The sequence below is a fragment of the Triturus cristatus genome, chromosome 3_2, assembly GCF_964204655.1.
Source record: "Triturus cristatus chromosome 3_2, aTriCri1.1, whole genome shotgun sequence".
Taxonomy (NCBI): Eukaryota; Metazoa; Chordata; class Amphibia; order Caudata; family Salamandridae; genus Triturus; species Triturus cristatus.
Window position 1 is genome coordinate 147,117,403 of NC_140584.1, and position 15,212 is coordinate 147,132,614.

The 15,212-nt window shown below is 42.5% G+C and overlaps 1 protein-coding gene across 1 annotated transcript in view; it reads left to right on the forward strand.

Moving 5' to 3' along the window:
• The window catches only part of HTR3B (5-hydroxytryptamine receptor 3B), a 126,355-nt gene extending 113,683 nt beyond the window's left edge, over positions 1–12,672 (forward strand). Inside the window, exons 5-9 of the mRNA XM_085646778.1 lie at positions 1,584–1,753; positions 1,869–2,020; positions 5,100–5,310; positions 8,025–8,225; positions 11,834–12,672. Of these exons, the coding sequence (XP_085502904.1) occupies positions 1,584–1,753; positions 1,869–2,020; positions 5,100–5,310; positions 8,025–8,225; positions 11,834–12,120 (1,021 nt within the window). The 3' untranslated portion in view covers positions 12,121–12,672. The remainder of the gene's footprint in view (positions 1–1,583; positions 1,754–1,868; positions 2,021–5,099; positions 5,311–8,024; positions 8,226–11,833) is intronic.
• The last annotated feature ends 2,540 nt before the right edge of the window (positions 12,673–15,212 follow it).

Here is a 15,212-nt window from a genome sequence, read left to right on the forward strand (position 1 = left end):
TACACCCCCTTACACTCATTGTTCACTTGCATTCGCTCTTAATATGTTAATGCATACTTACTGACATGCAGGCCCAGATTAACTAATGCCTTGTGATGCACACCCGGTGCAAAATGTTTGGGTGCAATTTACTATTCAATGCAATTCCTGCTTTGCATTTGATAATATCCCAAAGTAACATAAAATTGAGGTATGCAATGCTTTGCGGTATTCTGCATCAATTGGGCAATCCATGGGTAGCGCATAGGCATTCCAAATGAACCACCCATGGAATTTGACTCAAATCCCTACCAAGAAACATTGGTAGAGAGGATATTGCGCCAAAGTCTTACGACTCCTTGAAGCAGGCATAAAGAGAAGAAATGTTTTCATTTCTTCTTATTTTTTCAACTGTGCATGTGTGCTCAATTGTACAGTGCACATACAAAGTGGTAAAATCCTTAAAGTGCATACAAGTAGAGAAACAATGCACCTTGTCTTAGGAGATATGGGGGCATATTTACAATGAACTTAACACCGCGCTCCATCACTTCAGAAATGCAGGGCTGCGTCATATTTACAACAATATGGTGCAGTCCTGCATTTTCCCCCTGGGCTGGCCCTAAACTAAGCAGCCTAGTACCAACGCAGGCACCCTTGCACCATAATGCAAGGGTGTCTGCATTGAGGGGAAGATTATTTATGTGCAGGAAGGTCTCCCCTCATGCCTATGAACAATCTTCAAATGGTGTTTTTTAACTTTTGTGTCTGCTGCTTAATGCAGCACACTTAAAAGTTGCAAAATGTCTTTTTTTTTTATTGTTTATTTGCAGGAAGGGAGACTTTCCTGCACATAAATAATCAATGTCAATTTGCTGTTTCTATGTGTGCTGCACAACGCAGCACACATTGAAACAACAAAAACGAGGAGAAATAAAGCATTTCTCTTAATTTCGCCTGTTTAAGACCAGGTTTTCCCTGGTCTTAATTTTGGCGCTGCCTCCTATTTATGCCACCCTTGTAAATAGGGGGTAGCTTAAAAATAAATGGGTGTTGTGGTGGAACGCCCACCGCAACACCAATTGGCCTCCCCTTTCACACTAAGTACAACGTGAAAGGGTGCCTCGTTTTCAAGGCAGCTTTAAGCCACGTTAAGTGGCTTAATGCTGCCTTGAAAATGCTATTTTTGCGTGCACAAACGGGTTCGCAAACCCATTTGCGCATGCAAAAACTTTTGTACATCTTAGGCAGTTAGTTTAAACTATGAGAACTGAGACTCACAGAACTGCAAAGCTGCCCTTCCTTGTATATTACATGAGAATGTTAAAGCACATGGTTCAGCTACTTTTTCTAAATAAATGATTTTTATAAATTTCTCAGGTTAATGATGGACAACCGCACAGGTATTATGATGAACAGATGTTTGGTTCAATTGTGTGACATGATTGATTCATTTGCTGTAGAGAAGTATCACAGAGAGTGAAACAAAGTATATAACGTCCATTTTTCTGCTAAACAACACACTTGGTGATGACATAAATTAACATGATTTGACCACCCATAGTGCAGGTTTCATTACCAAGTCTTCATTTGTTTTCATACAGGGTAGAGGAGGGAAGATCACAAAGCCTGCCCTATGTTTATGTCAACTCTTCTGGAAGCATCTGGAACAAGAAGCCCATGCAGGTGATATCCGCCTGCAACTTGGAAATGTACGCCTTTCCCTTTGACATCCAGAACTGCACTTTGACCTTCAGCAGCTGGCTGCATACAGGTATGGCGGATTTCATCACTGAAGAATAGGTGTCGGAATTGCAGGCGGAGCAAAATTTAGTTCATTATTTTGAAATAATTGAACCATTGACTCAACATTGAGTTTATCCTTTCAGTGAAAGATCTGAATCTTGCCATCAGGAGGATCTACCAGAAAAAGGACCAAGAGCTGTTCATGAACGACGGCGAATGGGAGCTCCTCGACGTTCTGTCACGTTACAAAATTGTGTCCGAGCCGGGTGGGGATTTCGCCCAAGTCCAATACAATGTAAGTGAAATATCTTTATCAATGTACTGACGAATCTCCCATGTAGGTCATTTCTAGCATAAGCATGATAATGGTAATATAGCTCTGGGATATGGGGCTAGATGTATGAAATTGCGTGTTTGCAATTTCCTAAAAGCACATTTTAGTGTTTCGCTATTAGGAAGTCGCAAACTGCGATGTACAACAGTGTGTTTGACACTGTTAGCGATGCAGATGAACTTCCCTCATCAATAGTTATGAGGCAGGTCGCAATTTACGACCCATTGTGAATGGCTACAATGACTGGGTTGGTGGCCTGCTGGGGTCAGCAGACCACCATGTCTGCCATTGCTTTTTAAAGCCATTTTTGTTGTTGTTGTAATGCAGACCGTTTTACTTAAAGGAAAACGGGCTGCATTTAAAAAATAAAAATGAAAAGCTACCTTTTCTATTTCAAAAAAATGTTGTTGCCCCCAGGAAGGGGTCCTCCTTCCCATTTGTGAATGGGTTACCATCAACTTGAAGTTGGTGGTAACTACAAATGTTTTATGACCGCATTCCCAGTCGCAAAACATTCCTATATAACAGTGCGACTCACTATTAGGGAGGGGCGCCTTAACCCGCTCCTTTCTAATAGCGCCTTGCAAACCCTATTTTATGAGTCGGTAATATGTTACCAACTCGTAAAATAGGGTTGGTACATGCAAAAAAGCATTATAACGCTCGCAAACGGCCCAGCGTTTGTGACTGGTAAAATGCTTCATACATCTGGCCCATAGTCTTTTCTTACTTCAAAAATGCATTTTTTGCCAGAAATGCTGAATTGGTTTATGCAAATAGGTTTTACTCATAATGCTTTGCTCCATATGGCCACGTATTCCTGTGAGAAATGCCAGATTAGAAGATTCAAATGTCGATAATACGCATTTTTCTTTATGTACACATTTCTTCTTGGATTCCAATATTACACCTGTGATAATTTGTAAGGTTTATGTTTTGTGCTAAGACTTATTTTTTATCTGACGTAAATTCTCTGTGATATTATTCTACTGTATGAATGTGCTATTTTCATCTAAATTATGATAAATATTTGGAACTGGAAATGTTTCCGTGCCAATGTGCAATAATGGAGTATGTGGCTGACTTTCTTTTTTATAAATTTTGCATTTGTATCTCATGTAAGTAAAAGCCTCTTGCATTGTTTAATGAATTTTATATTCAAAATAAAACTGATCTTGAAATAACATAAAAAATACTGCCAAATATTTCAGCGATTATATTTTATTAAATAAGACATAGCTAATAAACATAGAATTCCATGGCAGACGTCCTTAATGTCACCTACAAATTAAAATCTCGCTCATGAATACTATTTTCTTGCCCTTGAGGTACTGGTGCTAAAGCTATTAAAAATCCAAATGTGTATTGTTTTGTCTTTTGCACTGAACAGAATGCCAAATAACTAAAATGCCAATTTTTATACCCGATTGGTGCCCTTTCGTGAATTTAAAATAGACATTTAAAAAATCGAAATCTAGCAGGTATTTTTGCTGCAGGCAGAAAATCTGGCCAATAAAATGAGAACAATAAAACGGGGTAATTGCCTCAATATTATTAGTGGTGTGATTATTATCTTGATAATCACTAACATGATCATTGCTACTGCACTGGGTATTGGGTGCCTTCTCTGAAATCTGGGAAAACAAGAATATAATATATAAATTATCTGTATATGCAACTTCACTATATTTAATTTTGTAAACGTTGGTGGTCCCTATGGTATACTCAAGCAGTTATCTTCCTTGGTTCCTTTGAAAAAAAATTGAAAAAATCATAACTCCAACATTTGTTCTGTTTCTCGTTGTGAGTAGACCCAGGCGAAATTTAAATAACGCCGGCATAATTTGCACAATTTCAGTAATTTCACATTAGGCTTGTTACTCAAAATTCCTGAAATTACACCATTACGCCGCATTGCATAATTACGTGCCATTCATGGTAACATTTTACCGTGAGTGCAGCGTAATCAGGCAAACAGCCAGAACGTGTGCGCCTGTTGCTCCTGCTACATGTGTTTCTCGTACTATGGGGCAGATTTACAAGCCCCTTGCATCACTTTTGCACTGTCATTACGTCAATTTTGTGACGCAGCGGCAGTGTAAAAATTGTGGCCCATTTACAACGTGACGCATCTAGGAAGATGCGTCACGTTGTAAAGCCCTGCACCATATTAAACCTGTGTCAGGTTTAATGTATGCAGGGTGGGCGTTCCGTTGCAGGAATCCCTGTAACAGTGACGCAGTGAAATCTGCAAGATTTCACTGAGTCACTTTTACGTCCATGCTGCGGCAAAACCCTGCGCCTGCTTGAATCAGGCGTAAGGAGTTAAGCAGCATGTTAGGCATAGGGCACCCCTGAGCATTGCTGGAGTTGCGTCGTGCTTGAGACACGACTCCAGCAATTCGTGACTTTTCCGTCAACAGATGCGTCAGAATTTCTGACGCATCTGTCAATCTTTGCGCCATGGTGCGCCGTATTGTAAATACGGCGCATCCATGGTGACGCAAGGGTTTTGCATGTTGGCGAAGAGAAAGTGACGCACCTCTACAGATGCGTCACTTTCTTGTAAATCTGCCCCTATTATTTTTGCAGCAAAATGGGTCATGCTTTACAAATTGACTAGAGGTCGCTTTTTGTATTAAAATACAGCACAAAATGACAGCTTTGCATTTTGCTTAACCACGTGCAATCTTGCCTAATTTAAAGACAATTATGCAAAAGCAAATTACGCACTTTTTTCACACCTCTAGTTGTGACCTGTAAAAGTCCCCAGTTGTGCATTAGAGCTGAGTTTGTTCAACCAATAAATAACAATTAAAGTAAGCAGCATTTTAAGAATAACTAAGAAATACCCAAGTCTCTGAAAATTACTACATCACACTGTAAAAAAAATTGACGGGTTGTACAGTTTAGTGGGCAGGTCAGTCAGCCACTACTGTATAGGAATGTCTATTTGCTAGAGAATGTTACCTGTTCCAGTGTCTGATCAGGAGTTAATGCTCTGCTCTAGTACTGATGCCAATTGTCTTGCATATTCCAGATTGTGATCCGAAGGCGCCCCCTGCTGTACATCGTAAGCCTGCTGATACCCAGTGTCTTCCTCATGCTTGCTGACTTGATGAGCTTTTACCTACCTGCAAACAGTGGCACAAGGATCATGTTCAAAACCAACATCCTGGTCGGCTATACTGTCTTCAGAGTGAACATAACGGACGAGCTCCCAGTAACTGCTATCAAAACCCCATTGATAGGTACGAGCACCTCAGGTGCAGTGGCATAACAAAACTTGAGGGGGCCCCCTGCAAGGTATGTGGAGGGGCCCTCTCGGGGCTCAATCAGGAGCTCCCGGGCCAGAGCATTGTGCTGAGGGGTCCCCCTTGAGCTTGGGGCACCCCCCGCACCGTGTGGGATGCGGGGGCCTGTGTTATGCCCCTGCTCAGGTGCAGAAATCAGTGCTTAATTTGAGGCAATAGTTTCCAGTGCTGGGCACCAGCACTTAGTTTGGCGATGTGGCGCCCGGACCACGCCGCCGCCGCACCACTAAACCTGTGGTCAGCTTGAATGCCAGATTAGGAGTTTCCTCCTGTCTGGTGGGGTGGTTTGTCACGTTCTCACGGCAGTGCCTCAGAAAATGGGCACCGCAATGGGAAAGCCAAAAACAGTTCCTGCACGGCATGGACTGTGAAGTCCATGCTGGGAAGGAACTGGTGTGCATGCACCCTGTGTGCATCCACAGGGTGTGAGGCACCAGGGAGCCATGTAGGGCCCCCTTTGTTTCCTCTCTGCCACAGTTGAAAACCATAGGGGAGAGGAAGCTTGTGATATGCTTGGTGTTCCCGCGGCGGTTCTGCCAAGTATATTACTGCCTCTACACCGCAGCACCACCATTGGTGACTGCGGGGGTGGCAATGGAGGTCTTACCGCCCTTATTGTAATTGAGCGGTCATGAGACCTCCACCGCTGCGCCCCCACGAGGCCAGCGATCCATGGACCACTTGACACGTAATTAAGACCTTAATTGTCAACACTGGCGCTTATGATGGTCTGCCACATGGTGGTGTTGTCTGTCTAATTTAGAAATGAACACAATAACAGCCATGTACTAATTCAATACACATTTAAAGGGACTAATATCTGCTTCTGAAACCACCAGTCTAATAGCTTTGGGGGCCTGGAATGGTCTGAACTGTCACGTCGGTAGGCGTGAGACAGTTAGTTGTGTTATTACTGTCATTGGAAATGCTGACAGAGGCAATGGGTAGTGCAAGCTGCAGAATCCTCTTGACAAGGGGCCTGGCTCTTATGTTTTAAGAAGTTAAGCATTGGCAGGAATGTTATTAGAACCCTGATTATAGTTCTGCTGAGCAGAATTACGATGTAGATTTCTGGTCCGTCCGATCGATGGTGGGCTAGTGATCATGCATCAAACTTTCCCAGAACAGCAGACCTGATTTCAATGGACTGTATCTCCACCTGGTAAGTTGCATAAGGCTTTCACTGCAACAGGAGTTAAACCTCGTCTCCCCAGCCTTTTCTTTTGGGGCAGGGGGAGCATTCAATGTTCATTCCTGCCAGAACGTATCTGCCCCTTCCCTATTCCCCACACCAACTCCCCACATCCCTACCCCACACAGATCATCCCACATACATTTACCACCTGCTCAGATCAGGTGGTAATTTATGTGTTATACCCCCAATAACTGGAAATTCCATGTGGGCTTATGACCAGTAAAACATGTTCCACACTGTAATTCCCCATTCCATGGGATTCAACCCGTAATTGCATGCAACTAGTATGGTATTACAAGCAGCGGCTAGTGCAGGTAAGCGCAGTGGGGAGGGGTGGGTGTGTCGACAGATGACTAAATCCTATTCCTTCGTGGGTCGACATCCCTCCCGCCCCGCCCACCATGCTTACCTTCACCGGTCGTTGCTGGGTGTTACTACACAGTAACATACTTTTTATGCAGATTTATCACCCCTCCAGTACCTTGCAACTTGTGATAATTTCCTTAGTGAGGTTCAAAATCTTATCATCGTAGCTTAGCGATCAGTCATTGAAAACCCCTAAACAGGATATCACTGTATCAACTCGAAGGGTTTGGTCCTCAAATCAGAAAATGGAGCAACGCACAGTTACGTTTTAAAGCAATTATATTTGACTAAATTAAACGCAGTATTTACCCAATGCAATATAATGCTTGGATGCTCATACACATTCTAGGCATGCAACAGCAGCCCCCTCCCGGGGTCGCCCAGAAGGTTTGATGAACCATCCTCTTCCCACTTCAGTGGCTTAACAAAACTTGAGGGGGCCCCCCTGCGAAGGACATGGAGGGGCCCCCTTCCGGACTTACTCTGGTGCTCTCAGGCCAGGGTACTGCACTGAAGGGGCCCCCTGGAGCTCGGGGCCACCCCTGCACTGCGGGGGCCTTTGTTACACCACTGTCCCACTTAACTTCCCACCCCAGGAGTGAGACACAAATCCAGATCATTAGTAGACTGTCTCCATTCTTCATTTCCCTGAACGTTTCATGCCTCACATGAACATTTCCCAAATATGAGAACTACTCTCATCGAATGTGCCATTTGAGAATCACCCCAACAACTTGCATATTACATAAAAGGTCCTATGTCTACTAAAATGTGAGCATTTCAGTTGATATGAAGTAAATGTATCAGTTTCCTATGAGAACAAATTCACTGATAGTCACTTATACATTTAGAACAAATAGAGTCTAAGAACATAAGGCTAAATTCTGATATAGCTTAAATGTTGATGAAGAACTGATTCCCCACTATGGGATTTTGTAGTGTGGTACTTGCTTATCCTCTATCATCCCATGATCAATGATAATTCTTTGTCATATTGCTGTCCTAACATCTTGCAAACAGCTTGGTATTGAGGCTAAATAGATCTAACCCAGGGCATCTTTTGTTATGGTGTACTTTTGTTGCATCCTAGGAGTGTTCTTCGCAGTGTGTATGGCTCTCTTGGTTTTAAGTCTGGCTAAGTCAATCCTGATTGTTAAGTTCTTCAGCGCTGATGAGGAAGAGAGCAAAGATTTACTCCCCGCATCTTGTCAACATCCGGCAAATGGAGAATCTGACATTGGTGATCAAGAGAGTGATATGAAAACGCTAAAATCGAGGACTGAATCTCTAGGTAGGCTTTGAACACCTTTTGTTGATTTCTTGAATTTTTACATATTTTTACCCTGCCCCTTAGATTGCAGTGTTTAAAAAATCCCCCACACACAGATTATTTCAACATATCTTATCCTATTTTTTTTGCAACCGTTTGATTAACTAATTCTCTGCAAGTAAAGTACAAATTGAAGAGCTATATAAAGAGATCAATATTCTGATTTTGATATCCTCCCACCTCAAACACCACTATGAGGGAAGGAGAAACTGTTGTAGGATTTCTCTCATCATTAAATATCTAGGTTAAAAATCTCAAAATTCACATCAGACCCAGGGTGACCAAAGTTGTTGGAGGAGGGTCAGATACGTGTCAGATCATTGGGATATCCTTCTTAAGAAAAGTTGATACACAATTAATCTAAATAGAACCAATTAACAAAGCAGTTATCCTGAAAATCTGGCCCAAGTTGGACACCACTGCATTAGATTATGAACCCCAAAACAAATACTACAACCACTTCAGAAGGATGTGGCAGATAAACATCTTCAATTCTCAATGGTATCCAAAGTCCATTTGAGATTAAATATTAACGAAACCACAATGGAAACACTAATTAACTTACAAAAAGAGCAAGGAATGATTAAGTGAATGGAGGATGTTTGAATGGAAAGAAACAAAGAAAGCAAAAGTTAGACAGATCGTTAGATAGAGCGTGATAGATGGACAGATAGAGAGACAGTAATAAATTGAGATAGAAAGAGAGAGATAAATGGAGGTAGATATATAGACAGATTTCTAGATTGATAGATTGACAGACAGAAGGATAGATAGATTGATAGATAGATAGATAGATAGATAGATAGATAGATAGATAGATAGATAGATAGATAGATAGATAGATAGATAGATAGATAGATAGATAGATAGATAGATAGATAGATAGATAGATAGATAGATTTGTTAAGAGGCATCGAATTGATATAGACGCATCCACAAACGTAAAGTAATACATATCAATGGCTTGCTTTATGTTTCTTTGCCTAATTGCATACAAACTTCTTTTTACTTGATTCTTGTGTGTAGCAGACCTCTAACAGTAGGTGGATTCACATGTTCTTGTCATAGCTGATTATTGTCATGCTGAAGCGAGCATAAATTGTGTAATCAGTTGCTTCCAGTGCACGCCTGCGTTTTCCCAAATTATTTGGGAGAGAGGCTTGCATGGATGTGTGAAAGGGTGTGTAGCTGGAATATGAGCTTTCAATTGCTGCAAATGAGAAAAAATGTACTTTGAAATCCCATAAATTCAGGGTCAGGGGTGGCACAGTGTTATGTAAAGAGGAGTCATGAGGTTCAAAGTATGAGGGTCAACTTTTACAAATATATGTTAGAACTGTGCCCAACAGAATGGGGGAACAAGGACAATTGTGTTAGTAAATGTGTTCTCACTTAATTGGTCACAAACAGACAGCCTTTTAAAATATCTCACGAGTTAGGGCAACAGCTGCAGAACTCAATGCGATTTCCAGGGCATAATAACTGTACAATAACTCTAGTGGTTAATGCACTTGCTGTAGAAATCTGTGTGTGGTCTATTCACAGGTTTCACGCATCATAAAATGGCATAGAGGGTTAATGTGTCTGCTACAAAACACAATGTGTACATGCAAGTCACAGATTTTAAGTGTATGCAGACAACTCAATAGGTTGCTCCTTTTACTGCAGAAATCATTATGTTACCTGCAGGTCACATGTTATAAACCTTGTATTGCAGCTCAGTGAGATATAAACAGGTATCACAGAGCTACATGCAATTTGCAATAGATAATATAGGACCTTGAAGTTTTTTCTCAATATGTTATTATTCCAAGACTACTAAAAATTATTCCTCAGGGTACCAATAAAGTCTTAGCGGAATATTTCCGATAGCCTTGCGCCATGCTTGCACCATGTAGTGTGGTACATGCATGACTTAACCTCTTGAGTGCCCATGACGAGCTGGTCTCGTCATGGGCCGCGGTTGCGCTGTGCCCATGACGAGACCAGCTAGTCATGAACCCCGCCCGCTAATGCAACGCCCGGCACAGGGCGGGGAAAGGGCGGGGCACTCAAGGGGTTAAGCTCCAAGTCATATTTATGAAGCCACGCAAAGCCACTTTTGTGTGGCTTTGATTGGCTTCGTAAATATAGAGTAATGCAGCGCAGCCCAAATTGCTGCGTTGCATTACTCTCTGCTAGGGAGGCGTTGCATGGGTTTTGGGGGGGTTTTTCCCAAGCCAATCACATCGTTTTTTAACGCAATCCCAGATTTACCAAACTTGGTAAACCTGGGAATTCACCAAAAATATACGCCTCCCCAGCAAAGGCATAACGAGGAGAAATATTTGTATTTCTCCTCGTTACTTTCTCTTTCTATGTCAGCTGCATTCTGCAACACACAAAGGAAGAGGAAATAGCCTATTGGGATTGTTTTGTGTAGGAAGATGCCCCTTCTTCCACTAGTAGAATGTGGCCTACAGCACAGGTGCAAGGGTGACTGCGTTGGCGCTAAGCTGCCAAAACGGCGCCCGCACAAGTAAAAAGGACAGTAATGCGCCGTAATGGATAAATACAGCACATTCCTGGCCTTTCCCTATGATGCAGGGCAGCGCTGCAAGATGACTTGCTGCACTGCACTGCGCCACAAAATTCATAAATATGGCTTTACGTTCTTATAATGGTTCACCTCTCTTCAGGGCTGCTGGCGCCTAGGGGCTGTTACATTCTTAGTGCACCTGCTTTGACAAAACACACCAATATCTCGTACAATAAGTTAGGGGCATATCAGCAAGGGCTTTATCTCTGCTTTTTTGGCTTTAAAAGCCAAAAAAGCAGAGATAAAACTAGCGCCCTATCAGCCACAGGGTGCTAACACGCAAATTTGCATGTTAGCACCCTTTTACTCTACGCTTCCCCTTGCATCTCCAATGAGATGCAAAGGGGGCGTTCCAGAGTAAAATAATAGGAGAAATGTCGCTAAGCGACATTTCTCCTATTATCAAGGATATCGTTAACCCTGTTAGCGATAAAAAAGCAGCACTAACCGCGGTTAACGCTGCTTTTTTACGTCTGGTATTTTTCTGACTTAGCCATGATATCCTATGTAAGATGGATATCATGGCTAAGTATGTCTATCCCTATCAGCAAGCTATTGCCACACCTTGTGGGATTATCGCTGTATTTCCAGCGATAATCTCACAATTGGCAGCTTGCGCTCTGAATTGTATCGCTTTGGAGATAAGCGTTGCTGATAGTACTCTATCTCTGCGATAAAATTCAGAGTTGGCCGGCGATAATTATCCTCACGCTAAGATCGTTGAGCGATAATTATCGCCGACCCTTGCTGATATGCCCCTTAGTGTGGTAACACCCACTGAAGACAAACCTATACTACCAGAAGCTCTCAGGTTTGGATCCCATCACACTCAAATCCTCCTTCCTTCTGAGGTCAATAAATACCTTTAAGATTAGTAACAGTAGCACCTTTTGTTTACATTGTACTGAAGTTATTGGCATTCAAAATGGCAGTCAACAAAGTCAAGTCACAAACTAGTCTACGTATTCTAAGTGATTATTTTCCCTTGCAGACGTGCCATTCGCTGACGAAACGGAGTGTGCTGCACAGAAGGATGAACTTGGGAACGCCGATTCCGAAACCAAAGGCTTGATAAAAGAAATACTGGAAGACGTGCTATCTATTAGCGCCTCTCTCTTCAAGGTGGAGGATAGCAGCCTCCACCTTCAGTGGCTCGCGCTCTGTTACAGACTGGATACGCTTCTGTTCCGCGCATACCTCTTCATTTTCATTTCCTACGCAGCTACCCTGGGCTCCCTGTGGGCAGTGTGGCATTCTCAAAATGGCTTCCAGTGGTAACGCCACTGGATATTTCTGCGTGCAACTGTTTATCCACCGAGTAAAGGAGCTAGCAGGGACCTCCGTTTCCTTGAACCTTACAATAAATCACCCGTACCCTTTTCAAGGCTGTGTTTACATTTAAAAAAATAGTTCCTAATGGAATACAGCCCAGACCGGGCCCCACCCCTTTCACCCTTATATAAATATATTACCCTATATATAAAGCTATCAAACATATTTTAACCTGGACAGACAGTGCCAATTTCTGTACTAATGCAAGGATTTTCAGAGCCAAATGTATTGCTGTTTGGGTGCGTCACCTCTCTAGCAACAACGCCTTTTATGGCTCAGGAGAACGCCTGCTTGTCTGCCTGCGAGACTCCTTGATACAGGCTCCTTCCACATTTGGAACAGGTGGGATCACACAGCACCTGATATTCAAAATCCTTTTCAAGCAGTCAGAGGTGTGTGTCTAACTTTAGGCTAGTTACTTAGGTGGTGGCAGTGATGTTTAGAATACAACTTATCTAAGAGGTTAAAAGTACTTTTTAATATCCTGAAAACGAAAGAATTAATACAAAGACTAGCAGATAGTAAATAGCCCGGAATCTTTGTGTTACATTTCTTTCACAAATAAAAGTAATTCGCAATAAAATGACATACCGCGGCGTTAGCTTTGTTGGCTTAACACCGTTCTCTGCCACTTCAGAAATGCAGGGCTGCACCGTATTTACAAGAATACGGTGCAGCCCTACGTTTTACCCTGTGCTGGCGCTAATAGCAGCTGCCTAGCACCAACGCAGGCACTCTTGCACCATTGTGCAAGGGTCCCTGCGTTGCAGGGAAAGATTGTTTATGTGCTGAAAGGTGTCCCTTCCTGTACATAATCACCAATGGCATTTTGTAACCTTTTTGTGTGCTGCAGAATGCAGCACACAAATAAGATGCATCGCCTCATTTTTTAAAAGAATTGATTATATGCAGGAAGAGACACCTTCCTGCACATAAACAATCAATGGCGTGTTGCTGTTTCTATGTGTGCTGACAATGCAGCACACATAGAAACAGCAAAAACAAGGAGATATAAAGCATTTCTCCTCGTTTCGCCCAGGTAAGAGAAGCAGTTTTTTAGTCTTAATTTTGGCACGTTCCATATTTACGCCACCCTCATGAATATGGCTCAGCGTCAAAATCAATGGGTGTTGCGGTGGAACGTCTATCGCAACACCCTTTGCCCTCCCCTTTCACGCTAAGTATAGCGTGAAAGAGTGACTTATTTACAAGGCAGCGTTAAGCCACATTAAGTGGCTTAATCCTACCTTGTAAATAGGGTGAAGCCCGTATCTCCCCCACAACTTCACTAAAAGTGATGTTTTAGTGGCAATAAGGGCTTGTAAATATGCCCCTGTTTGTGCTGCACAATGCAGCACATGTAGAAACAGCAACAACGGGGAGAAATAAAGGATTTTCCCTCGTTTTGCCATGTTAAAACTAAGTTTTCCCTAGTCCTAATTTTGGTGCTGCCTCCTATTTACGCCACTCTTGTGAATAAAGGCAGCGTCAAAATCAATGGGTGTTGAGATGAAACTCCCACTGCATCACCCATTGCCCATCCCTTTCATGCTAAGTCTAGCGTGATGGGGAACTTATTTACAAGGCGGCTTTAAGCCATGGTAAGGGGCTTAAAGCCACAGCAACATCACAAAAGGTGACCTTCCTGTGGCGACAGGGGCTTGTAAATATGCCCCAGTGTTTTATCATGAAACTAACACTGCCTTCATTATAAGTCCTGCAATTAATTTTCTCTTCTAACCATATCAGCCCTGTCTGTACGTCAAGGTTGCTAAATTGTGGAACACTGATTTGTTTCCAGCAATGTGAGTTTGAAAATTACCATCAGCATTTTCATGTAGGGAACACACCTATCATCAGTTGTGTGCACCTTCCACAGTGAAATAAATTGAAATGTGAGTGAGAAAGAGGAGGTGAGAAATAGTGGAACGTGAATGAGAGAGTGCAGAGTGTAAGGAGGTCTAGGCTACTGAGAAGGGCAAGCAAAAAGGGTTTGTGTGGATATGGAGGGTTTGAGACAGTATGTGTAGTCAGTAGAACGGGATAGAGGAGGGAAAGAGGGGCATGGCTAACGGAAAAGTGTGAGGGAAACTAGGATAAGAGAAAAAGGGGAAACCTCAAATGAAAGTGAAATAAGAAAAAAATTAGAGGAGATTCCGAAGAGAGAGAAATTAAAGCCAAAAAGAAGACCATGAGAGAGAAAGTGAGGGAAAGAGGGACAGAGAACAAGGGAAAAAGAAAGAAGATGAAAGAGAAAATGGACAAGATGAGAGAATGAATAATGATAAAGAATGGATAGAAAGAGGTAGTATGAGGGGCAAATATCTAATAGAGAGAGGAGAAATGGATACAAGAAGTGACAGTGGAGAAAGAAGAACACAAAAGCGGATTGAACATATTCTCTCACTCATCCACCAATACGCTCTTCTCAGTGGATTAGGCACCTAATGCGGATATCACTGTCACCTACATGTCTCTTATACTTTGAATGTACATGCTCTGTGAGTGTTGGAAGCTTGCACTATTACTGCTGTTGTGCTTAATGTGTTGTGTGGACAAGGGATGTGTATACAATGGCTGCCTTCTACATGATGGGGATGCATGTGTTGCTGGTGCTATTATGTATTTATTCTGTGAGAAAGCAAAGGTTGCATTGCTGTGGCTGATCTGTCCTCTTCCAACGAGTAAGGAAGCTTGTACTACTGCCACCTAAGCTGTTAGTGCTTTGTAAGAAGAGACGCTTGCCCTGATCCTCCCCAAGCTGTATGATTTTGTGAGAGAGGGAAGCTTGCACTGCTGCTGCTCCGCTGTACCTGTTAAATGACTATGGGATATTTCCACTGCTTTTGTTCTACTTGTTCTCCAGTTGAACCCATTCTCTGAGTAATGGAAGTTTGCACTGTTATTATCTGTGTTGTACCTAATCTGTTTGTGTGACTATTGTTGTGCTGCTCCTCCTTCTGCTACCACCTGTTTATTCTACCTGTTCAATGTGTTGGGGAAAGTTTCACTATTGCTGCTGGCTGTGGTGTGGGTGT